General features: G+C 39.1%; 1 protein-coding gene across 2 annotated transcripts in view; it reads left to right on the top strand.

Annotated features, from left to right (window-relative positions):
- The window catches only part of NFATC3 (nuclear factor of activated T-cells 3), a 93022-nt gene continuing 81396 nt past the window's right edge, over positions 2051-13676 (top strand). For both annotated transcript variants that reach the window (XM_018062183.1, XM_018062184.1), the window contains exon 1: positions 2051-2439. In XM_018062183.1, the coding sequence (XP_017917672.1) occupies positions 2337-2439 (103 nt within the window). In that variant the 5' untranslated portion in view covers positions 2051-2336. The remainder of the gene's footprint in view (positions 2440-13676) is intronic.

Consider the following 13676-nt stretch of genomic DNA (forward strand, 5'->3'; position numbering starts at 1 on the left):
TGAAATGGAAATCTGCTCTAAACCCTTTCGTGGCTCCCTTCTGCACTCAGGATAAAGTCCAGAGAGCTCACAGTGGCATGAACCACTCTCCCCATTCATCGGGCCTTATTTTTGGCTTTTATTCACTGCATGTACTCTCTGGTTTCCAAGTCTTTGGAAATCTGTTCTCTGCCTGGAACCATCATGCCCATCTCTCCAGTTCCTACTTAGCCCTGCAGCCAGGGTGATTATGAGTTTCCTCTGAATTGTTGGCAGAGCCGTAATCTCTTTGCACAGTGATTATTAGATTTGTTGGCCTCTCCCTGATGCCTGAAGGGAGATTAATTTATCTCTGCCTCCCTAGGTCCAGCACAGGTATGGGTACAGAGCATAGGGCAGGAAAAATTTTCTGACCTCAGGGATGAACCAATCCAAGATAGATGTCTCACTAGTCTGGACATGCCCTGTCTTCCTGATCCTAGGGCTTAGTTGGGCTCTCCCTAGGGTTCCCTGGTAGCTCATGTTGTCAGTCCACATATTGAGACATTTCTTCAGGGTGGTCCACCTTGCTCTCTTCAGTTCAGTCAGTCAGTCAGTCAGTCATGCCTGACTTTTTGTGACCTAATGGACTGCAACACCCCAGGCTTCCCTGTCTATCACCAACTCCCTGAGCGTCCTCAAACTCATGTCCATCGAGCCGGTGATGCCATTCAACTATCTCATCCTCTTGTCATCCCCTCTGCCTTTAGTCTTTTCCAATGAGTCTGTTTTTCGCATCAAGTGGCCAAAGTATGGGAGCTTCAGCTTCAGCATCAGTCCTTCCAATGAATGTTCAGAATTGATTTCCTTTAGGATTGACTGGTTTGATCTCCTTCCAGTCCAAGGGATTCTCAAGTCTCTAGCTAGGGGTTTTTTTGTGGACAGTGTAGAATATGCCTGGGCTCTTGCATCTGCCTGAGACCCTGGTTCTTCTGGCAAGACACTTCTAGGGATGCTATGCCCTTCAGGGCCTGGAACTAGGAGAGTTGGTCACTGTTACCTCTCCCAGATTTTGGTTCAACCTGTGCCTTGGAGGAGTCCTAAGTAAACAAGCCAGGCTCAGCGTCCCTGGGCACAGCCTCCACCCCAGGCTCCAGGAGGAGGCATGTTAGGTTGTCTCCGGGGAAGACTGGCCCGCTGGGGAGGGGCCGAGAGTTTGAAAACTGTTGATACAGGGTCACTTCCTTCCCACTAACAGCCACTCAGTTTGGGTAGTACAGTTACTCCCGTTTTAATGGATGTGCATCGGGATGCAGAGGTCACAAGAGCCCTTACAGTGGCGTGAGTTCACGATGGGCTTTCCCGTTCAGTTAGCCTGACTTACAGCAGGGGACAGACCCGGCTCCTAGGACTTCGCCAAGGTCTCGAATGCGCCGACTGTCCTCGAGAGAGCAACTGCTAGGCGGGCTGGCGGGGGTAGACAAAGGCTCAGTCGGCGAAGCGCGGGCTCCGCCCCGCAGAGGTGGGTCTGCAGCGACGGGTAACTCAGGCTTGAGGATCGTCGCGCAAGCCAGGTCTTCTCCCGCTCCCCTCTAGTTTAGCTGGAAGCCCAACCCAGTCCCCGCCCTCTGGAGACTCCGCCATTAAGGTTGGGGTGAAGAGATGAGGGTGTGAGTGATAGCCACATAACCCTCCCGAGCGCTCTAGTTAACTCTGCAGCCACCAGTCACCGCACCCTTAACCCCAAGGCTCTTAGCACCCCTTCCCCAGCTAGGGGTCCACCCAAGAAGGAAGGGGATCTCTGATTGGCCGGTAGTGGGCTCCTCAATCTAATTAGAGGGCTATGGACCCCACACTCTGGTACAGGGTCTGGAGGTGATGGAGTAGAGGCGAAACTACAACTCCCAGGAGGTAGCAGGGCTACCCGACTCTCCATGATCACATGGCTTCCTTCTCCGGGAGAGGGAGTCACGCGGTAGGCCGGTTGAGAAGGCGGGGCCGTCGGGCTAGCCCGCGGCGCCAGTGGCCTATGGGCTGCCGGGTCAGACGGGCACGCGGTAGGGGGCGGGGTCTGGCGCGCGTTACGGCGCGGGAGCGCGCCGGTGGCGGCGGCTGTTGGGGGGCGGGGAATATCGTCTAAGGCGACCGTGGCAGCTTGGGCACCGACGACTGCCAGTGGCGGCGGCTGGTGGTGCGGCTCGGCGCGCGGCCAGTTTTCGAGTTCGGAACGAAAAGCTAGGCGCGCGGTCCCCGCCCGGAAAGTTTGGTGCGGAGCCGCGAACTCCTGGCCGGCGCGGCCCAGCATGAAGCGGCGCTAAGGAGCCGCCGCCGCCGCCGCAGCCGCCTGAGGAGGAGCCGCAGCACCCCGGGCCACGCCGATGACTACTGCAAACTGTGGCGCCCACGACGAGCTCGACTTTAAACTCGTCTTTGGCGAGGACGGGGCGCCGGCGCCGCCGCCCCCGGGCTCGCGGCCTGCAGGTGGGTGCCGGGCGGGGCGGGAATGAGGAGCGTCAGCTCTTCTCGCTCGCACGAGCTCGCCCCCTCCCTGGTCCCCTGGTCGTCCCGAGTCTGGTAACGTCGTGTGTGTGTGTGGGTGTGGGTGTGTGTGTGTGGTGAGTAAAGAGCGGATTTAAACCACTGAGAAGGCATGTGAGTCGCAGCGACTTGGAAGTGGCTGCAGGCTTGGCTGGAAGCGAACTAGTGGGGACCTGGACTCCGGGAGTTTGGAGGCCGAGGGTCGGGGCCGCTGCCCAAGTGGCGTCGGGTTGTCGCTGCTTTGCCAGCGTGGTGTGAAGGAAATGTCCCTGTGAAGTGTAAGCAGGCTTGGTTTTTCATCTATTCTAGGTGTTAAAAACAATCTCCATTTGAAAGATGCGCATTCTGGAAGTGCAGGAGATCTCTAAAATTCGTGCTCATGTCTATTTAAATATACTTCGCTAGGAGAGTAATGCTGCAGTGTTAAATTTCCACTTGTGCAAGTTAATGGCTCACATTTAGTTAGAAGTGTAACTATAACGGGACTTTTCTGAAAAATAGGTTTCTTTCTTTCTTTTTTTTTTTGCAGCAGAGTGTTTCGGAACATTTTTAAAAGTGGGGTGCCTTGTCCATAATTCTCCTAGAAAGTTCTGGAAGTCAGTTTTTATTTTCAGAAAAAGCTCACCTCGGAAGATGTTTTGAAGGAGATCCTGTATTGAGTTTAAAGGAGATCATGAAAGGCTGGGCACCATAATGCTTGGAGGTCAGACCAATCAGGAAATAGAAACAGGATGGCTGGGGACTTGGAACTCTCCTGTGACCTGGTTTGGAATACTGTGGTTCATTAAGTTCAGTTTCCCTATTACTTATGCAAGCGAACTTCAAAAGGAAAATGGATAAAATCAATCCCCCCTTTAGTCTTTCCGGGTGTTAGGTGAATTACTTAATGTTCATATGATGTTCAACAGACTGTTCTGTAGGCTTGCACTGAAAAACATATCAGAACGTATTATATAAAAATTCTCTGCGAAGTATTTGTACTGTATTATCAGTTCTCTTAGCTTTTTTACATTAGATGTCTTTTTCAATTCCATTGACATCGTTTGAGCACCTGTTATTCTCAGGATGGTGTTTGGTAGTGTTATGATGGGCGAAGAAAGAACTGAGAGGCCCCTCAAGGAACTTGGGAAATGGGATGGAGGCACATAACCCAAATAACTGTGCTACTAGGCTAACTGCATGGTGCAGGTTATGATAGAGGTAGAAACGGGAAAAGTGGCTTTTGTGGAGGGTTGCATTGAATTGTACTTAGATCATTGGGGTTTAACAAAAAAATAGATCGTTTGAATGAGTATTTTCATTATAGAGAAGATAAACAGTTAATGATGTCAGCAAACTTTTCTTGGACACAAACTTGATTGAGAACATGATATACCAAACAGATGATCCATAAGGATGTTAATCAAACATGTAATAAAGGAGAATCATCATGTAGCTGGAATTGTATGTACATCTCAAACATTAAGTAACATTTACAAGCTATGAAAACAGCTTTTTAAGGAATGATATTTGCCATAAGTCTTCTAAAAAACATTTTGATATGGGTCAAAATCAAAATGGGTCTAGAAGAAGTTAAGATTTGAAACTTGATTTATAACTGGTTTTCCCAAAGTTAAACTTGAGCAGTTTTGTGACGAAAGGTCCCTTTTAAAGTAGTCTAGTAGCTATTTAAGTCTCAAAAACTGAGGGTAAAATACACATGACACAAACCGTTTTTAATTGAATGATTCAGTGGCATTTAGTGCAGTCACAGCATTGTGCAACCACATCTATCTAGTTTCAAAACATTTTCATCACCCTAAAAGGAAACCCCAAACCCATTAAGCAGTTGCTTTTCTTTCTCCCTTGCCCCCTCCCAGTCCCTGGCAGCCCAGTCTCTAATCTGGGATCTGTCTCTATGGATTTACCTTTTCTGGATATTTCATATAAATGGAATCATACATATATGACCTTTAGTGTCTGGCTTCTTTGACTTAATGCAGTGTTTTTGTGGTTCATCCATGCTATAGAAGATAGCAGTATTTTGTTCCTTTTTATGACTGAATTATATTCTGTCGTATATTTACTGCGATTTCTTTATCTATTCATCCATTGATGGACATGAGTTTTTTCTACCTTTTGGCAGTTGTAAATAGTGCTGCTATGAACACCTACTAGCTAATTTTAAAATTCTTTTGAAAATAATGTGTTAAATGTTCAAAATTAAGGTTTCAAAGTTGTCATATTAATTTTCATTAAAAAATATTTATTTATTAGGCTGTGCTGCATGTTAGTTGATGCATGTGGGATTCTAGCTCTTTAACTCAGGATTTAACTCAGGCCCCTGCATGGGGAGTACAGTCTTAGTCACTGGAGCACCAGGGAAGTTCAAAATAAATTTTCATTTTATTAAGCATAATTAAGAGTGGGTAGTTTGAAGGACTAAGTGGATTAACTAACATGCTTTTAGGATGATAATATGCAGTAAAGGTGGGCCATGAGAGTAAAATTGCTTACTAGAATTCAGATCAGTATTGGGTCATATCAGTGAGTTTGCTTGTGTCTGAGTTCTCTTCCTCAGTGAAGTGGAACATTCCACGAGGGCAGGGATAATACAGATATCTTGTTTATAGATGCCTAGCACAGTGCCTTTAACATGTAGGCACCCAATATTTGTTCAGTTAATGAAAAAGTACCACTTAAGTTTTGAGTCAGTTGTTTTTTCTTTTTTTTGTCATAAGGGAAGTTTATGAGACTTGTCTTAGTTCTTTGACTTTTATTGGTCAATACCATAAGACAGTCATTTTGAGTTCCAGGTTTTCCTTCTCTAAAGGCTTGAGAGTACTTGTGTCATATCTAAATTTCCATACAGATTTTAAAAAATATTTGGAGTTGGAGAGGATAGTGGATGAAGACTGAGGACAAGGCAAGAAGCTGAATTTAGTGAATATCCTAAGCAAGCTTATAAAATACAAATTAGATGATTTGACACTTGAGAAAGTCAATACATTGTGACTGACTTAAGTTTATTACTTACCAAGGTATTTTGAGATTTTTTCCATTAAAGAAAATTTAAGATTCTAGAGTCTTTAGCTTTTTTTTTTTTTTTTAATATGAGGACAGTGTTAACTTTGACATTTTTTCCAGTTAAAAGTGAATCAAAATACTATGTTTACATTTCCTTTACTTAATACCTAGTTTGAAAATGAAGATATACCTCATGAGTAAATAGAGAATTTTAAATTGGTGTTTAATGTATTTCGCTAATATTATTTGCCACCATGAAGGGTAGCTTCTGGTGCTCTATTTTAGTGTATTGATATATATTAGTTAGATGTTGTAATAATCTTTATGTTTCAGATTTAAAGATTCATTCTTAGGATTTGTTCATTACTAAACTTTGACTTTCTAGTCCCGGAGAAGAGTCACTGGGAGGAGGGTGTGCTGTAGGTGTGTTGTATTTTATCTGTTGTTCGTTTTTAAAAGGAGAGAAATAGATGGAATATATATTTTTACTAGAAATTTACTTTATGATAAGTGTAGTTTTGTCAGATACCACTTTAATATGCAGCTTTTTCACACATAAAGTTGAGGGGAAATTTTTTTTAAATAAAAATTAAACAGTGAATTTGAGGAACTTTTTCTAGATCATTGTCCTAATCTGTAATCTGTAGTGTTTGACTTTGTTTAGTGCTTGGACATCTGATTCATGTATTCTTTATAATTTACTGTCTTTTAGATAATTTCATTTTCTCACTTTTTTGTTTTTATTAAAATTTGTACTCTATTTTTGTTTCTCTTGTTTTAAATGAGATAACGTATTTAAAGGTCTTAGCACAGTCCTTGGCCCAGTGATACTCAGTAAGTGATGGTAATTTTTTTTCAAAATGGTAAGATTTTTAAAAAACACCTGAAAATTGATGATTGATTATTTTTTTATTTCCTCCCATTTCCTAGACTTTTTTTTTTATAGTAGACTAAAATATTGAGAGAGAGAATAAGGGCAGATGAGAGATCTAGTCTTTTAAACCTTACTAAATGTGTTGGAATATTTGTCTTAAATATTTTTATTTTTTCCTTTTAATTCTATTCCAGTTTTCAGTGTTACCTCCTTTCTCATATCTTTCTAAATATACGCACTGAAGGTCACTTGCTTTTAATTACATTTTTCTACTTACTTGAATTAGGTTGTTACTAACTCAGAATGGTGTGAAGGATGGTTGCTTTACTAACCATACTAAGTATAATTGGATATTTAAATCAGTATGAAAAAGGGAAGTTGCATGTATGGTTTCCTGTAGAAATTAATGGTGTGTTTATATAGCACATTAGATACTATAAAGGAAGATTTGATTACTGCTGAACCTTACTTTCATACCATCGGTCAGCTTTTTCCTTAGACTTGAATGCAGTGAGAATATATATTTGGTGATTGAGTCAATGATAAACGTTTCACCATTTCACTTGGAAAAATAATATTCTGTTTCCTTGACATTTTTCCTGATAGTCGTAGACAATACTCCTGAGGGTATTAGCAGAATTTTGTGATGGAGATTAGTGAATAACTGTGTTTTAGCCGAGTATGAGGGAAGATTAAGGAAAACATTTTAGTTGTTTTGTTAAAACTTTATCATTGTAAGAGCATTGCTATATCTGTGCTTTCTTAGATTTTCCCATTTGCTAATTATTTTTGTTGTTGTTTATAGTTGCTCAGTTCAGTTGCTCAGTTGTATCCGACTCTTTGTGACCCCATGGACTGCAGCACGCCAGGCCTCCCTGTCCATCACCAACTCCCGGAGTTTACCCAAACTCGTGTCCATTGAGTCGGTGATGCCATCCAACCATCTCATCTTCTGTTGTCCGCTTCTCCTCCTGCCTTCAATCTTTCCCAGCATCAGGATCTTTTCCAATGAGTCAGCTCTTCACATCAGATGGCCAAAGTATTGGAGTTTCAGCTTCAAATCAGTCCTTCCAGTAAACACTCAGGACTGATCTCCTTTAGGATGGACTGGTTAGATCACCTTGCAGTCCAAGGGACTCTGAAAAGTCTTCAGTTGCTCAGTTGTGTCCAACTCTTTTACTACCCCATGGACTGTAACCTGTCAGGTTCCTCTGTCAGTGGGATTTGCCAGTACAGAAAGGTTATTTTGGCATATATTCTAAACTATTACCAGAGATAATACTATAGTAATTTTATTAGATGATATAAAAATTAAAACTTGGGTATTATGTATATTGCCAAGACACTGCGGGGAGGGTCTAGTAAGGCCTGAAACTTAAGTATTTAAGGGCATTTGAAATATTAAGATAAGTTGTAGAATTAACTTATTATTATGACTTGCCTTTGGTAGCAACCAGTGAACTTTGCCTAAAATTATTGTATATATTTTTACTGAATTATATCCCAGACTTTGCTTTTGAGTCTTGCTCTGTGTTTATTTTTTTCAGTGAAGTGTGATCATGAAGACATTCTTGGTAAGAAAATGTGGATGGAGTTCATTGTTCTTTAGAAAAAATGATAAATATTAATATATAAAATGGAAACATTTTAAGGGAAGATAATGAGTTGTGTTATTGATTGTGAAGTTTAATGTATCTTTTACTTTCCTTCTTAGTATGTGATTCAGTATGGTGATGTTTTATATTAAATAAGAGGTAGGATTGAGGAAGCCAGAATACATTGAAGTCAATTGCATTACTCCTAAGAGATAGGAAACCTGAGTTGGTTGAGCCTCATTTGATAGAAAGCAGTGGTTTGACTGCTCACAGCAGTAACATAAATAAGGAAGGTGTTGTCTAAAGCTGTTCTGGTGGGTCAGGGGAGTAGACATAGCAGACTTGGCAGTAAGCCTGGGTTCTAAAACAAAATCCAAGTCATCAAATTTGCCCAGGCATGCCATATGAGGTTCAAGTAACAGTGGAATTTAAGAGGAGTGAATTTGTGCAGGGAGGCTTAGGAGAGTCACAAGCAGTAGCAAGCTTTTTTAACAGCCATAATTTTAGCTCATACATAGCATGAGTCTGCATAAATTTCAATATTTTTGGTAATGTTTATAAATTATATAGCATGAGTCTCACCTGTTTGCATGAATTCAGTGGATTTGAGAAGACAGGAACAATTGGATCTGTAAGATTTGAGCAGAATATTCTATGAATTGTCTATGAATTGATAGCTGAACTTTAGTTGTTGGGACAGTTCTAATTAGCACATTGATATTCCTGTGTGTAAGGGAAATGCATCTTTATGAGAACCTGAAAATCTCAGGTACACTGGAAAAGTTTCATTTTCTTACAAAATGTACAGTTTCTGTTTATCTTATGTTTCAGAAGTGGGTGAGATTTTTACTGCTTTAAAATCTATTTTCAGTGTTTTAAAATTTTTATATTTCTTAATTTTGTATTAAATTTGTATCACCTTTGCTGTTTAATTAGAAAATAGGTAGGATTATTTGGGCTTAGAAATTATAACTTTTTAAAATGTTGATTTATGTCACACATAAAAATATTTCTAAAAACATTTTTTCCATCATTGGCCAGAACACTTTTATTGGACAGTTTGTGAGTCATACTTAAATGCAAATATTTTTCAATATTAGTTAAAAAATATTTTTAAATTAAATAGCATTCAGGAAAAATATGACATTCAGAAATTGTTGAAGCTAGATGATGGATATATGGGAATTCATTGTAATATTCTGTGTTTTTATGTATGTTTTAAAATTTCCATAATAGAAAGTTTTAAAATGACAAACTCTTCAAGGCTCTCTCTTAGGATAAGAAAAATATTCACTTAAAAAGTAGCATTGTGAAGTTGATAGAACTTGCTGTGGCATGTACTTTTTTTGAAAACTGCTTTAGCAAAAGCTAGTTGTGGTATGTCTGATTTCCAAAACCCATTTCTCTCTTTGGGTAGAATTAGCAGTGGGATGTTGGTGGTGTACATAAATAGGAAGGAAACTGATCTTGTGATGTGCGTTTGAGTAGGTATTTTTTAGTTTTTCCAAGTTTTTCTAAAATATTTTCTAAGTAACTACATGAGATCAGAAAAATTCACTTACTGTTTAATGATTTAATGGCTTGAAATTATTTAAAAAAATTTTTAATGTTTGAAAAGTTTTAATGTTTGACCATGTTGCTTATATCCATCAGTCTAATATTTATTAAGTATTGTTAATCTCTTAAAGTTTTAAATTTATTATGAAATGAAACTAGAGAACTTGATCTTAATTTTAAGACTAGATTTTAAATCTTAGTGGGTATCCCTTCTCCAGGGGATCTTCCCAACCCAGGGATTGAACCCAGGTCTCCCACATTGCAGGCGATTCTTTACCATCTGAGCCACAAGGGAAGCCCTATACGTAATTAGTGGAGATTAATTCACAAAAATAATGCTCATATAAATTCTTTTGATTGTGTACCTTTCAGAGCAAAGAAGAGTTGAAATTTATATCTATGTTTTGCCATTTATGAATCATACTGAATTCTAAAGGAATATAAGTTTTAACCTTGTCCTTTACATAAGGAAAGTCTTTGGGGAAAATATAGAAAGTTGTATCTAAATGTTACTTTTTAGGGACTTCCCTGGTAATCCAGTGGTTAACAATCCACCTGCCAATGCAGGGGACACAGGTTCGATCCCTGGTCCAGGAAGATTCCACATGCCACTGGGCAACTAAGCCTATGCACGACAACTACGGAAGCCCATGCGTGCTCTGCACACCATAGTGAAGACCCAGCGTAACCTAAATAAATAAATTATTTTTAAAAAGTTACTTTTTAATTTTTTATTGTTGTATAAGCATTTTAAGGAAACTTGATATTTTCCTCTGCCAGCAACATTTCCTTATAGTTTTCACTTCCTTTCAGTAAAGGTTCAGTGAAGGATGATGTTCAGAAATTGTTGAAGTTACATAATAAATGTATGGGGACTAATTACTATATTCATTGCTTTATGTTTGAAATTTTCTATAATAGAGAGTTTCAAAACCTTTAGGCCATGATGCAGAGTAAGAAATTTTGTTTTGAGCCAGCAAACAGATACATGTTTAAACAGAGAAAACTGAGATAGAAGTGTTAATTAAGTAGCATTTACCTTTATTCTGGCATTACTTTCATATTTTCTTTTTCATTATTTTTTTTTCTTTCTCATTATTTTAAAACATTGTTGGTCATGTCTCACTAATAGATAACTACCTTCAGTTTGAAAAACTGAGCTCTAAAAGATGGTTTCATATTCCTGATTATATTAAAACTGGTAGGTCATTGACAAGTTGTTATTATTCAAGCCGTATTTCCTGTGTCTGTAGTTCTTTAATACAATACAAAAAATATTTTTTATTGTGGTTGTCATGGTTGTCAACCGGGGAGAGGAGGGAGAAGGATAGACTGGGGATTTGGGGTTGGTAGATGCAAACTATTATATTTAGAATGGATAAACTACAAGGCCGTACTATATAACTATATTCAGTCTCCTCGGAACAATCATAATGGAAGAACATTTAAAAAAGAATGTATGTGTATGTAACACTGAGTCATTTTGGTGTAAGATTGGCACAGCATTGTAAATCAGCTCTACTGATTTACATTGTTTTTTCGTTGAATTAGCATATTGCTGCCTTTTTATTTTATTGCTGTATTTTATACAGCATATTGCTGTATTTTTACTGCTGAATTTTGCCACTTCTTGAAAATGAGTTATATCTCCCCCTTTCTCTCCGCTCTTTGTTCTAACTCAAGTCTTGGTCAGCTTCTATTTGGATTTATGTAGTTTTCTCTTCATATTTTATTCCCTAATTCAATTTTAAAAGTCACAGCTTTATCTTTATCTTTGATTCCTGCTCCCTTCTGTCTATAACTTGCCTCTAAACTGGTTTTCCTCATTGTGCTTTTACCTTTTTTATATCCCTTACTCTATACATTAATATACATTTTCTTTATTAATATTAATTTTAAAAATTGTATCATCTCGTTTCAGGACCAGTATGAAATCTTTCTACCCATTTATCCGAACTGCCTCTGCCAACCACATATTGTGTCATAGTCTCTTTCATGAGACAGTTTAGAAACATTATTTTGAGGTAGTATTGAACTAGGTCTGGGTTCTAAATTCATATCCATTGCTAGTTGAGTGACACTGCCCAAAAGCACAGAATAATTTCAGGCTCATTTTATTCTTTCATTTTATAAGAGAGGAAACGTAGGTTCAAGTTGGCTTGCCCAGGGTCATTTAACTAGTTAGTTACAAAACAGAGGCCCGGGATCTCTGGCTCCTAGTTTTTGTTTTTCGTTAGTAAATTGCTTAATTTCTACTTGAAAATCCTGAACTTTTTTTGCCTAGCCTGTAATTTTCATCAGTTTTGTAACTTCTGTTTTTGTGTGTGTGGTGTTAAGTAAATACTTAACCCAACATTATTGAGTACTATTATATGCAAATTGTTTATATATATATTATTTCTAAGTCTTATGATAACCTGAAGAGGTAGGTACTATTTCCATTTTGCCCGAGGAAGCATAAACGAAGGTAGATTTGATCAGCTAGAAAATAGAAGGGTTGGGATTTGAATCCTGGTTTTCTGACTTTGGCTCTTTCTGGTATTCCTCTTGTCTCTCTACTCCCAGAAAGAGTTCAAGTACAGAAATAGTTTTTCCTTTGGTAAAACCAAGACTCATGATGAGCACATGGAATCAAACATACCTGAGGCAGTTACCCGTGTTCCTATGACTAGACTTTCTGCTTTGGGCTCAGAGTGGCCGCTTGAGGAATGCCTCTTACTCCTGCCTGCTCTAGACATTTTTAAATGGTAGCTGTAGTACAGCCAGACCAATAAAGGGTACCATGCAGCTAACCATGCTCGGCCAAAATTTGGCTCTTTTGGATTTCTTTGCTTCCTTATGGATCTGGAGGTCGAGAAGTCATACTTTCTAGGTTTTAAGTAGTGAGGATTTCGTCTTTCTCTTTGGTAACTCTCTCCCAAGTTGTCCTAATTAGGGTCTGGCTTGTGGCCTTTGCAGGCCAATTATGCGCTTCTTAAAATTTAAAGCACTTTTAGATTTGTCATGAAAATTATCCTAAACGTAAATAAAGCAAAAGTTCAAAATTTTAAAAATGCTAAATTACTAGTTAAGATAGTTTTTTTTTTTTTTTTTAATCATTTTGCTTTCAAATGCTTCAGCAGATACATAAGTACTACTTATTTCTTTGGTTCAGTTTAGAACTGAAGTAAAACTGCTCTACCTTCTATAGCCGCTAGTGCTGACACACATTTTTTTCCTTGATATTTTGATCAGTATGCCATCTGCCACTTGTTCTTATCTCCCAAGATCAGCACTGCCTTTGGGCTTCTCTTTGTCTACTACCTATTTCTTTTTACATACACTCTTATGACTCTAACAGAACTCTCCTTTCAGAGCAAAAGCGAGAAGGTTCTTTTGTTATGTTACCTGGTACATGTTGACGGATCATTGTTTTGAAACTTGCTTTGACTTTTTATCATCTGATGACTGTTTAAAGGAAATAGTAGTGCTTTTTATTTTCTAGTTTAAACATATGCAAAATAGGTATGTTTGGGGTTGTCATTTGGTGAGGGCAGGGGAAGAGACACAAACACTGACTTCACTCGCTTCTTTTTAAGCATGAGGACTGATTTTTCCAGAAGCCTAAAGCAAATATAACCTCTCATTTCATTGACCAAAATTGGGTTACATTCCCTTTCCTAAATTAGTAACTAGTAAAGACAAATGGAATTATTCTTAGCCAACCAGGCCCATCCCTTGGTCTGAGGAGGTGATTGGCTTTCCCTGAGGTACAAGGCTGCACAGAAGAGAAAACCTGTTAGGAGGAAACGGATGCTGGGGGCAGGAGGTTTGAGATCCTCCAAAATAATTATGTTTTTTCTATCCACAGTATGCTAGCAGTTGAGGAACTTTAAAATGTAGATGTGACTTTTCCTTTGCAATTACTTTTACTGGCACTTGAGTTTCTTGCTTTGTCAAAGTTCTTCGGGTAGACAGGGGAGCCTATATAAGTTCAGGGAAAGAGGATGAAGTATGGTTAGTAGGTTTCTAGTGGGCTTGGTAGATGGCGTATATGAGGCACCAAATCATGTTCCTTGTATGGTTCAAATGGAATCAGATGGTCTTGCAGACATACAGAAACATAAGGAAAGAACCTTCTAGTTAAACCAATCCCAGTGTAAAAACTT

This window comes from Capra hircus, chromosome 18 (assembly GCF_001704415.2).
Source record: "Capra hircus breed San Clemente chromosome 18, ASM170441v1, whole genome shotgun sequence".
Lineage (NCBI taxonomy): Eukaryota > Metazoa > Chordata > Mammalia > Artiodactyla > Bovidae > Capra > Capra hircus.